Source organism: Podarcis erhardii (genome assembly GCF_964252035.2).
Source record: "Podarcis erhardii genome assembly, chromosome: 14".
NCBI lineage: Eukaryota > Metazoa > Chordata > Lepidosauria > Squamata > Lacertidae > Podarcis > Podarcis erhardii.
Genome location: NC_138503.1, coordinates 39,991,564 through 40,004,014, shown reverse-complemented (window position 1 = coordinate 40,004,014; position 12,451 = coordinate 39,991,564). Strand labels below are relative to the sequence as shown.

Here is a 12,451-nt window from a genome sequence, read left to right as displayed (position 1 = left end):
CTTCAACAGGTACCAGTCACCTGGTGTCGTGTCAGACGATAGACAGGTGGGAGTGGGGCACCCTAACCCTCCCCTGGCCTTTGAAACTTGGGATAAAATAATTTTTAGAACCCACTCTATTACTGTAACTCCTAGTTTGTTTTAAATTCCTGTTAAACCTCCTCCCCGCCCCCTCCATTGGGACCTTATAGTGGAGGGTAGGGAAGAAATCAAATAAATGATACGATCAAAGGACTCGTAATCCTTTCTTAGTTGACATTTTGCTAAGGCGGGCGGGTGAGGTAGTGAAGAGAATATTTAACAACTGTTGGAATCCGGCCTAATATTGAATGTAGTTAGCTTCACAAAGGAATACCAGAAAAGAGAGAGAAGAAAAACAGTCAAAATAGAGAGTTTTGCTGAGTTCAGTCATCTTACTTCAAACATTGTCATTATTGCCTTCTAATTAGGTGGTCTGGATAAAAGGTCATGGTCATAAGAGAATTATTGTCCTTAAGAATGACATGAAAAGTAAGTAATCCCTGGTTAGAGATAACTTTAAAAAAAAACAAATACTTGAATTACTGGTGAGCATATTTGCCCAAGGGAAGCATTGCTCACCATCTTCCCTTCTCATAGCTCGTTTTAGCTTGCCTGGCCTTCCTCTTGCCGATGGTGATGGACAAGCTACAGAGACAGCAGAAGCAAGTGAATCCTTGGAATTAAAACTAGAAGCATCAGATTCTGGTAATTTATGTACATCAGGGGTCAGCAAACTTTTTTAGGAGGGGGCCGGTTCACCGCCCCTCAGACCTTGTGGCGGGTTGGACTGTGTGCACACACACACACACACGCACGCGCGCGCACACACACACACACACACACACACACACGGCGGAGGGGGGCTTCTCTCTCTCCCCCTCCCCCTGATTTCCTACCTCCTCCACCACTCTGCCTGCAGTTGTGAGCCGGCAGCTGTGGTGACACCTCTCCTTTCCTGGCCAGCTTTCCAATGCGCGGGGCCAGCAGGTGCACCAGGCTCCACAGCGCGGCCATTGATGAAGAGGCCGGCGGGCAGGTGGTGAGTCGGCCACACTGAGGCTTCAGATTGGCTGCCATCAATCAAATTGTCTGGCATCAATTGTCTGGCATCAACCAGTTCCCTTCCTCCGCAGGGCGGGGAGGGAGGAGGCGCCGCCGCGGTTTGGGAGGGTGGGGAAGGAGAGGGGAAATGTTGCCCCCAAAAAATTGCAGAGAAATGAGCAGAAAAGAGATTGGTTGCACTCAGACAGAAACTGATTGCTTGGAAAAAAGCCCTGAAGAGCAGGGGACTTGGGTAACTGTGGGAAGGCAGGGACCTTCAGTCCTTGCAGCTGCCTCACTGGTCCAAGAGCCACTGGGAAGAGTTGTTGGGATCACTATGCCTGCATGGTTTTGGTTTCTTGGAATAGAGTTGTTAACTTCACTAACATGAGTTGTTTTTTTATTGCTGACCTTCTCCTGACTCCTTTTAGTGAGTTACAATTTCTCCTCTCTGGTTTTTTCCTGCAGTCTCTAATTCGACGGAGCAAGAGCTGCTTTGCCTCACAAATATGTCGCCTGTGGATCTGTTGTGTGAGCCTGTCCCTTCCTGTCTGCCTTCCCCGCAACTGAGACCAGACCCAGTCATCCTTGTACCGGCAGATCTCATTCAGTTCGAAGAACATCCACCAACCCTTTCAGGTAAAAATGAGTGTTCTCTTAAAGGAGGTCTGTCCTTGGAAGTTCTGACCAGTAGCTGTTTCCAATAGGAGCCATTCTGCCTTTGTTTCAGGACCTCCAAAATCGTTGGACTTCCCTTCCAGTGCAATTGTACTGCAATTGGAAGCCTAGTCTATAAATGCAGCAAAATGCTCTGTTTGAATGCATAAACTTCTCATGTATATGCTGCCAAAATACCAGCAATGAAATACTTCTGTGTTGTGAAAAGTTAATTGGTAGAATTCACAGCCCTTTAGCAATCCCCTTGCAGTAGTAGTGAATGCCACTTCACATCGATTGTCTCCACTTTTCAAAAGTTACCTTGTTTATAGTAGCTCAATACACTAGTCTGCTTCCCACCCTTAGTTCAAAAGGCCTAAGCAAGTTTCTCCAGGGATGGAAGTGTTCCATATAACCACATCCAACTTCAGCTTGCACATGCTGTTATATGGAAGTGTTCCATATAACACACATCCCTATTGGAACAACTTTTTTCTCCAGTGAGTTTTGGCAGCCTTAGTTTACCGCCAGATCTCACAGCTTTCCATACTGGACTTCAGAACACCAGGATCCAATATGTAACAAGGACCACATCCTGTTTGCTTGCATTTCTAGCCAGTGGCAGTCAACGTTCATGTATTCCACATAATGTAAATAGTGCTTTGCTCAGGCAATGCATCCTTTCATTGAAGGAGACAACTTGCTGCCTTTGTGCACAGATCAGATGCATCTGAAAATAATTTTGCTCTGAAAACCTCATGGTATCTTTTTCCTTTTTAGAGATGATTGTTTTAACGAAAGAGGAGGAGAATGCTGTTAGTCCTTTGAGAGCTAAAGAAGAGGCGAGCCACTTACATGCAGCTTCTAAAGCTGCAGAAAATACACCAGCACCTCCCTGCCCTTCAGTTGAACCGCAGCCGAGCAAAGAAGCCATGGACAGCCCAGTCAAAAGGCAGCATAAAAACAGAGTGAAGTTGGCAGCAAATTTTTCACTTGCACCTGTAACCAAGCTTTAAACCTTGTTGTGTTGTGAGAGGCAACGCATTGTCAGACTGCACAGAAAATGAAGCTATTGGCTACCCTTTATATTTTAAATCACAGATGGGACGGGGGGCGGGCGGGTGGTCACTTGTGTTTATCTTTGTCACTGTTGACTACCTTCTGTGAGATTTTTGTTCAGTTTACACTGAGTTCAGCTGGGCAGGTATTTTTATTTGAAACTTCAAGCATTAAATGTTTTACTGTTCCTTTTTACATTCTGTCGAATGTCAGGAAAAAACTAGCAAATGCTAAACTTGGAGTGGGATGGAATTTGAGTTTCTGAAACCTCATCACTGATGTAAAGCCTTCATATAGCATATGAATCTACAGGCAATTTTTAATGTGCGTTTTCCAGACAGGTAAGAATCAAATGTATCATCTGTCTTGGCAAAGCAGCCTATTGAGAACTTTATTTTTAATAAGTCATTAGATTGGAATAAAACCTGCAGTGGGCATCTTCAGGGTTAAATTGGTGAGAGCAAAGCCTAGGATTTTTTCTGATGACTTGTAATTGTCTCTTGTCAAAAGATGACTGTAGAGCATGGCTAGGGAACCTGTGGCCTTCCAGATGTTGTAGACTACAGCCCCAGCCAGCATGACCTGTGGTCAAGGATGATGGGTGTGGTAGTACGATAACATCTGGAGGCCCCAAACTACCCATTCCTGCTGTAGAGGATTACATTGATTGATTACAACCCCCCTTTTAAATGCTTTCTGTAATCAGTTCCACTGAGGAATCTCGTGGGAAGGTGAGGATGTTTTTAAGCTTCCCTTTTATTGAGCACTCCAAGTTGATGCTGTTCTGGCTTAGGAAAAGCAAGTCTTTGTGTTTTGCATTTTGAAGTCAGCTTTGAGGTGCTCCTTGCAGCATCCGCCGATGAGATTACTGGGAATATTTGAGATTTCAAATATTCATTTAAGTGTACATACGTTATAAATCACAGCAAGGGGGTTTAAATGAGCTTTTTTAAAGATGGAAAGTAATGATTCTACTTCCGTTTGCACAAAAGTATGAGCAGCACATGGAAATGCCAAAGTTGTGGTGCTTTTCCTCATTTTAAAGATCCAGTAAATGGGAAGCTTAATGTGAGTCAGCATGTTTTTAACTGTGTCTGGTCTTTATTCTGATGTTTACTTTGAGTGCTCAAACCTGCTCTTGTGTGTGGTTTTTTCCCTTCCAGTCCCTATAGTGGCATTTCTGTTGGTGTTTAGAAAGGCAGGCCTTTGTCGAAGGAGGCAAGTCAGTGGAGTCCTTCTACTTTCTTTTTTATAGAGAGCTAAAATGTCTTCTGACCAAAGCTTTTATACCCCCCGTTGGGTAAACTTGGCACTTACAATGGGTTGTATTTGCCAGGCAAGGATTCTTAATTGCTCGTCAGAAAGAAGGAACCTATAGCAAAGGTTTCCACTGGCTGAACGGATATGTGCGTACAAATAATATTTTTGAAATGTGTGTGAGACTGAAAAAGCAGCCTTAGATTTCACAGCCAGCAACTGAAAAATGCCACTTGATGGCTATAGACAACCTATTTTTAAAATGAGAAGAAATGGATTTTGTTTTTAAAAAGTGTTTTTTAAACAAAGCCAAGTATTAAACAGTACAGTACTAAATAATGATATAGCCATTACAAATGCAGAGAAGGACTGGAAGATTTTCTGAGATCATGGCAAGGCACAGTGTATTTGTGTGTGTGTACATCCTTATGTTTCCTCTACAGAGATGGGGTTTATAGGAGTGATTATTATTATTATTATTATTTTAAAAAAAGAAGAATGGAACCATTTCATGACTTTAATTGTGAGGACATCTTCCATTTACCTTATGTGTTGCTTGCATAAAACAAAGACCTGACCAATTGGGGCCTGTCATGCAAATGCAAAAACAGTCATCATTTTGAGCCACAGTTGCAAGTCATCTATAATAGACCAAGTTTTGGTGAAAACTCAAGGAGAAATAACAGTACTGTTAATGTACCTGGAATACAGGTGTGGGTTGTGCCACCTGTAGAGAATGAGAAATCTTTCTGGAGTCATGTGTAATTCTGACCTAAATCGCTGTATGAAAGTTATAGACTACCTTTTGGGGAGTTTGTTTTTCATTGTGTGAAACCAGCTAATTTGTGTGGGGGGGTTGTTTTTGTTTTTCTACGAAGGCTTGAAGAAATAATGTGACTGGACTGATTTGGAAAAAAAATTAAGGGAATGAAATTATTTCATTTACACTTCACTAATTTTGATTTCTTGGTTGTTTTAAAAAATATCACTGAAGCCCTCAACTTATGCACTCTCAAGGAGACAAAGCTCGCCTTTCTCCTCTGTTGTCTACTCCCATTTGGACAGTTTTGTGGCTCGAGTGCTGTTTTGTGTGTTGGGACCAAACAGTTGTCAATAAAATTTCCAAGCAAGCATGCAACCTTGTCAGTTTTGTTTTTGGTTTTTTAAATAAGAACTAGGCCGGATCAAAGCCACCTCTGCACAGCAGAAACCCCACATTCTTAAAAAGTAAGAGGCCAGCTGAAACTCATGATCACTGGGATGGTCTTCATAACTGCAGAGTTAGTCCTATGTGGAGCAAGCCCATTGAACTTACTGAGCGCTACTGACTTAGACCTACTGACTGGGAGTAGAACTCTGTTGGATAAAACACAAGATTAAGCACAAGCGATTTCAGACACTCTGAATTTTGCTTTGAATGGCCACTTGTGCAATGCCAGTTTCATGCCATGCATCCCTGCCATTTCTCACCATTTGCATTTGTACACGCGGTGAGCTGCTGAGAGTCCCAAACCTTCTGTGGGCTTTTGCTGAGTGAACCGATGTAAGAGCACGTGCTGCATAAAACCACAAGAGGCTGACAGATGACTGGTCGGCAGCTGTAGATAGACTACCAACTGCCTTGTCCTATTTACAATATTTATTCATTATGTAGATGCTAAAAGGAGCTGCCATGCCATGTTTTTATTCTGCCCACGGGAGCAAATGCTGTCTTGTCAACGGAAAGAAGTGTGGAGCGCATCCTATTCTACGCACAGACTATTAAAATTGCTATTCTACATATTACTTGGTATGATTTTCTATTTCACAGCTGGCAGGGGGCGTTGGGGGGGTGTCTTCCTCCCCATATACATATCATCTTATATACACACAGATCTATATATAAGGATAAAAAGTGGTACCTGCCTGTTACCTGTGAGCCCTCTCCCTAGTATCTGTCTGTCTCTCTTTTTCCTATACAAGTCTTTCCCTCTCCTGGAGATACAGTTATACTTAGATATATATATATATATATACTCCTTGTCTTAAACCTAGGCATGCTCACTGAGTGATCCGTGCAACAGTGAAGGAGTCACCGACAGGTACATTCAGTACACGACAGTTACTGTAAAAAAAACAGTACAGGAAACTCTACTATCAAGATATCTGGGTGCTTAAAGTCCTCTTCCATCCACAGTTTTCCCGTCTGTTGGGTTGAGTGCGTAGGGGGCAGGGGGGGAGGCGGTGCCCCGTGACGAGAGAGCTACATGATGGCGCACTGGGTGGTGCCGCAACAATCCTTAATGATAGCGATTCCTGCTTTCGCAATGGTGGGCTTGTTTGGAGGAAGAGGAGGGGGCTCCGCCTTCTTCTCTGCTGGTGTACCTGTGTTCGGCAAAATGGAGAACGTCTTTAATAGCCTAGGCTGGGGCTTTAAAATAACGTATCTGCTGGAGCAGTGTTGTTTAAAAAAAAACCACCCACTGTGCATGATGGAAAGTTTTGGGTAAATTGTGGCACAGTTAAAGTATACCGTATAAAGGTAAAGGGAGCCCTGACCATTAGGTCCAGTTGTGGCCGACTCAGGTTTCGGTGCTCATCTCACTTTACTGGCTGAGGGAGCTGGCATACAGCTTCCGGGTCATGTGGCCAGCATGACTAAGCTGCTTCTGGTGAAACCAGAGCAGCGCACAGAAACGCCGTTTACCTTCCCGCTGGAGTGGTACCTATTTATCTACTTGTACTTGACGTGCTTTTGAACTGCTAGGTTGGCAGGAGCTGGGACGGAGCAATGGGAGCTCACCCCGTTGCGGGGATTCGAACCGCCAACCTTCTGATTGGCAAGTCCTAGGCTCTGTGGTTTAACCCACAGCGCCACCCGCGTCCCTTTACTGTGTAGTCTATACAGTATACTGTGTCTTCCCTTAAACCAGTGACTTCCCTTCTCTTTCCATGGTTCACTTTGCATACCAAACATCCCTGCATACTTTACATTAACTAAACTACCGGTATTCAGTAAACCATTGTTACAGCCATCAAAACTTATTAACACTGTTGAATTTATCTTAATGCTACCAGCGTTTTTAAATGAACACCATTTTCACCCATATATTCAAACATTTTCTAGTCTTCTTTAAACATATATTCTCTTGTTCTCTTATTCTATATGTTAAATCTGCAAGTTGTGCATATTCCATCAGCTTAAGTTGTCATTCTTTGGTTGGGACCTTGCTCGTTTTCCCGTTTGGGGCTAATAAGACACGGGCCGCAATACTAGCCTACATAAATAGTCTTTTTTGACTCCTGGGAATTTCCCTCTGAATTATTCCCAACAAAAAGGACGCTGGTTTTTTTGGAAAGGTACTTTAGCTTGTTTAAATGAATATTTTGAAATGTAAATTAGAAAATTCAATAAAAATTATATAATATAAAGTACATAGTCTTCCCCAAATAATCCTGGGGACTGAGCTATGATTCTCAGCACAAACTACAGCTCCCAGGGTCTTTTTTTTTTTTTTTTTTTTTGAAGGGCGGGGTGCAACGCCAGTTCAAATTGGCTTTAAATATATGGTGTGAATGTGATCTCACTGCACGCCAGCCTCCTTCTTGGAAGGAACAGAGAAAAAGTGCATGCAGGAGATGGAATGGGTGCCGCGGAGTCTTCAAGGTTTGCATAAAGCTGCTATCCAATCCTTACATTAGCTTTATGCAAACCATGAAGACTCCACAGCTCGTTGTTAGAGAGAGCTTCGCCAAAGTCTTTGGAAGAGTTTTGAAAACTCACTAGTTGGAGATCGCACGGCTTTGTCTAAGGGTTTCAACTTGATCCGGAGGAACTCCGCCATCTCCTTGTCTTCCTCCTTCTCTCTGTTTTGAAGCAAAAAATAACAAAATTAGCCAGTGGACTTGGGGTGGGTGGGAACCAGCAGCTTTTATTTTTATTTTAATGTAACTGAGAGATGCAATGAAAAGTGATGATCAGCAGAAGTTACACGACAAATAAGGGGAAGCTGACTTGTACTAAGTCCATGGAAGGTGGTGGACTCTCCTTCATAGCAGGTTTCAAAGCAGTGGTTGGAAGGCCCATTTTTGTCATAGATGGTTTAGCTGAGATTCCTGGATTGCAGCAGATTGGGAGTAGAAGACTCCTGAAGTCCCAACAGAGGCCGATTTAGGGAAGCATGGCCAGTTTGACCGCACTGGGCACCAAGCCGAGAGGGCTCCACAGGGGATGTCGCAAGAAAGGACAAACAATGGGGGCATAGCTGTCAACCTTTCCCTTTTCTTGCGAGAAATCCTATTCGGAATAAGGGGAAAGGGGGAAAGTTGACAGTTATGAATGGGGGGTGCTGGATTTTGGCATCACACAAGGCTCTGCTGAAATTTGAAAAGTCTGCCACTGCTTCTAACTCTATGGTGTTATGATTCTATGCTTCTATTATTTGTCTAGTTCAACATTGTTCACACTGGCTGGCAGCACTTCTCTGGGGGGTTTTCACGCAAGAGACACTCCCAGGCCAACTTGGAGATGCTGGGGATTGAACCCGAGGCGTGTACTGTGTTATAGGAATTCTAAGGTCTCATAAATATAAATCATAGGTTCATAAATTTAAAAGGCAAACACATACATAAGTATACGGTACAAACTATGTGTCTGAAATAGTACAGGGAGGTACAAACTACGTGTCTGAAATAGTACAGGGAAGCAATCCAGAAACCATTTTTACTCTCCCAAATTGACCTCAATTGTTTCTCTGCAAGGAGGAAGGAAATGGGAAAAACCTCCCCATTGTCTCTTTTCTCACAAATCCTGTCTTAAGTGTATCTATGCATGAATAGGGTGAGCCTGTGACCTGGATTCAGGAACTGAGTATTAACCATCACAAAAGAATGGCCAGGATGCCCAGGTAAAAGCAATCAGTGACTTATCAGGTATCCTGGCAGACAGGTTTTCTGCTGTAGACTGCCCCTTCATTGATGTATGTATGATGTTTTGGGGGTGGTCTTGAGCTACAGGGGAGGCAATTTTCAAATGTCTGTATAAGAGCTTGCACACCATTGTTCTGGGTTCCTCTCCTCTTCTCCCTCCCTGCATGGGGTGAGCGGGGGACCCTGTTGCAACAGTTTAATAAAGACCAGGCTTACTAGCTGCTTTGCTTCTCAATATTCTCTGGTTGGCCTCTGTTATTTTCTCCTACCAATAGAGAACCTACTTAAGGACTCTCTATGGGCTCTTAGATACCCCATAAGGGAAAGGGAGCAGTATTTTTCTTATAACAGCTGCATGTAAATGCTCTCCCACTGAGCTAGGGCCCTTCCCTAAATAAAAATAGGAAGGAAAAGTGTGGAGTGAGAAACCAGTAAAGCACTAGTATAAAGCAAATAATAACAAGAGTTCAAGGAATTAATATAGGCAGAAACAGAGTCCTAACTTATGGGTCAGAGAGGCCAAAGACTGAGCCTGAGACCTTCTGCATGCAAAGTAGATGCCTTCCACTCAGTCTATGGCCCTTCTTTATCCCACAGTCTTTCTTGCAAATGCAAGGGTGTTATGTACTGAAGTTCTCACCCTGGGCCAGCAGGGGGATTCTGTAGATAGTTATGCAAATGAAGGATCGAAAGTTACGTTCAGTGATTGGATAGTTTTAGAAAGTTGCTACAGTAACGTTGTACTGGAGCTCTATATAAGCAGGCTGACTGAGCCCTTCAGCTCAGTTCTGTTCTGGCCTGTGAATAAACAAGAGCTGTTTGAAGAATCGCTGTGTCGTCTGATATGTTCACCCACAACTTAACAAAGAGTATATGCGCAAGTGCTCTGCTCAAGCATAGGGGTTCAATGAACAAAGTATATTGTCTACACGCTCCAGGATTTCAGCTGGCCTGGGAAATATGTTTATCTGGAGATGCTGTGGGGGATCCTTCTGCATGTGGTGGAAGATATGCTCCTCTGCTGAGCTAGAGCTTGTGCTTGTTGCTTTTTAACCGTTGCTTTTTCTGTAGTCAAAACAAAACAAATTCCTTCCAGTAGCACCTTAAAGACCAACTAAGTCAGTTCTTGGTATGAGCTTTCGTGTGCATGCACACTTCTTCAGATACACTGAAACAGAAGTTTCCAGACCCTTCTATATAGTGAGAAGGTGGGGAGGGGTATTACTCAGAAGGGTGGTGGGAATGGGTGATTGGCAGATAGCTGTGATGAGCCTGTTGACGACTCTTAACGACTGTTTTTCTGTAGTTTTTCTGTAGTTTTCGTGTTGGGAACTGACTGGCTGTTTAAAGTTCAGGTTGTCAGCTGCCATAGAAGCTTGCATGTCAAAAGGCAGAGTATTGGGCACCACAGGCAAAAAACAAAACAAAACTGAGTCTCCTCCCAGTCTTGGAAACAAGCCAGTCTTGGAAACAAGCCATTCTCCCATGCAATTACCTTAATCTCTCTACTTCGGCGTCATCAACAAGGAAGTCTCTTTTCTGCACCAGTTTGTGGATCTTCTGAATCAATTCATCTTCCCTTTGCTTCTGCAATTTTGTCTTCTCTTTTTCTGCTCAAAAGACAGTGGAGGTAAAAAAAACAGCAAGAAGAAGGAGCAGATTGGAAGAATACACTTGTTTGAATTTTCTTTTGTGCTATAGGGATGGATACACAGTGCTTTTTTTCCAGGGGTGCTTAAGGGCATGCAGTACTGGCACCTTTTTTTCCTAGAAGAAAAGCACTGGTTACAAGAAGTTTCAAATAAACTTGGCATTTGAAAGGAGCTGTTTATTACCAACTTAATCTCCTGGCCGTTGCCGGCTTCATCTCCTGTTCAAAATTCAGGCAATAAATCTACACACAAACCCCCAGGAACAGGATGGGAACACTTTGTAAGCTGCCTTTAAGGAAGTAAATACGTTGTGTACCTTTTGCGACTCGGTTAGAAAACAGCCACCAGGAGAGCTATAAATTACTCTCGGACTCAATAGAGTGTGTTTGTGGCAGGGAGAGGTGTAAATATTTTGCAATGAGACGCAACAATGCTTTGAATGAAGAAGAAAAAAGGTCACTATTTTGGACAGAAGAACTGGGCACAATCCAAAGGGGTGTTGCGCATAGCTTCCACATGAGCAAGTGCAGTGTTGTACACAATTTCTGTATTGTACACCTCCACTGCTGGAGGCAGTATAATAATATAAGAAGTTCCCTGCTAGATCAGTCCAGTGGCCCATCTAATTCTGCATCTTGCTTTCACAATGGCCAACCAGATGCTGGCGGAAAGCTTATGAGCAGCACCTGAGTGCAAGAGCACTTTTCTCTCCTGCAGTTTGTGTGGGAATGTTCAGGGATGCAGGAGAGGATATATACTGTTTGATTATATCCTTTGCAACTTGTGTTAACATGTTCTACAATTTAGTAGAGTAACATCCCCCTTTTCAACTTGCACAGCGGATGCGTTTGCTCAGGCTCGCTAAAGCCTCTAAAATAAGTTACCTGGTAATTTCCCCTTTAGTCCCTCATAAAAGAAATAGACACAACACAGCCTTCTATAAAAGTATTAAAAGAGTTTACTCACTCACTCATTCTGTTCACAGATGGATCCCAGAAGGCAGACTTAAGTTACAAAAGTAATATACCTGGAAACTATCCCATAAGGAGACAGCCCCTTTGTCCTCTCTTGGCTGGAAGCCAAGAAAGAATCTTAGGCTAAGCAGATGTTGCTTTTTTGACGAATGTAGTCAGAGAGAGAGAGAGAGATGGCGGCCAGTCCTACGCTTTTGTTACCTGTACAGGTGAGGCCACGCCCACCTCTGGCCACATGTAGAGGAAGTCTGTCCCAGCCTAGGAGGAAACAGGAAGTTCCAACTGGCTGGTTCAGACACCCCCTTTTTATGTCCACTCTAGGGATGTTGTACTTGACTGCTCTGTGTTTCACATCCCACAGTTTGCAGCAGTGTTCAGAAGCATCACTCCAGTGGAGGGTAGGACATAGCCATGCCACTGAGCAGCCGCCGACAGCCGTTTGCTCTTTGACTTTGGCTAATCCACTTTCGAAGCCGTCCGAGTTGGCAGCCCATCACTGCCTCTTGTGGGATCAAATTCCAAAGTTTTTAACCATGCTGCTGCATGAAGTACCCCTTTTCATCTGCCTGCAGCAAAATGTGATGAAAAGGAGCTGTGAAAAAGAGCTAGAAAGAAACTGGGGTGGAACATGGAGCAGCGATTGCAGCCTCAGAAGCTAACTGCATATTTCCTGCTTTCCTGGGTAGTAGAGACAGGGGCGAAACTAGGCTTTATTGCACCCAGATCAAAAGATCCAGTTTGGTACCCTCCACACGCATTTGCATACCCACACACACAGGCTGGAAGCCTTAATGGTACCCATCTGGGGGGGGGGAACCTGGCTAACCCCCCTGTAGCTTACTGTAGCAGGCCTTACGCCCCACTCCTGTTGGATGCTTCAGT

The 12,451-nt window shown here is 43.7% G+C and overlaps 2 protein-coding genes across 5 annotated transcripts in view; one reads left to right on the top strand and one right to left on the bottom strand.

Moving 5' to 3' along the window:
• Positions 1–5,173, top strand: part of MARF1 (meiosis regulator and mRNA stability factor 1) — a 37,037-nt gene extending 31,864 nt beyond the window's left edge. For all 4 annotated transcript variants that reach the window (XM_081839500.1, XM_081839501.1, XM_081839499.1 and 1 more), the window contains exons 24-27: positions 450–510; positions 619–726; positions 1,531–1,701; positions 2,500–5,173. In XM_081839500.1, the coding sequence (XP_081695626.1) occupies positions 450–510; positions 619–726; positions 1,531–1,701; positions 2,500–2,735 (576 nt within the window). In that variant the 3' untranslated portion in view covers positions 2,736–5,173. The remainder of the gene's footprint in view (positions 1–449; positions 511–618; positions 727–1,530; positions 1,702–2,499) is intronic.
• A 479-nt stretch (positions 5,174–5,652) lies between these two features.
• LOC309329308 (bMERB domain-containing protein 1) overlaps positions 5,653–12,451 on the bottom strand; it is a 40,338-nt gene continuing 33,539 nt past the window's right edge. The window contains exons 4-6 of the mRNA XM_081840109.1: positions 10,439–10,553; positions 7,799–7,881; positions 5,653–6,399 (exon numbers count right to left, since the gene is read on the bottom strand). Coding sequence (XP_081696235.1) covers positions 6,278–6,399; positions 7,799–7,881; positions 10,439–10,553 — 320 coding nt within the window. The 3' untranslated portion in view covers positions 5,653–6,277. The remainder of the gene's footprint in view (positions 6,400–7,798; positions 7,882–10,438; positions 10,554–12,451) is intronic.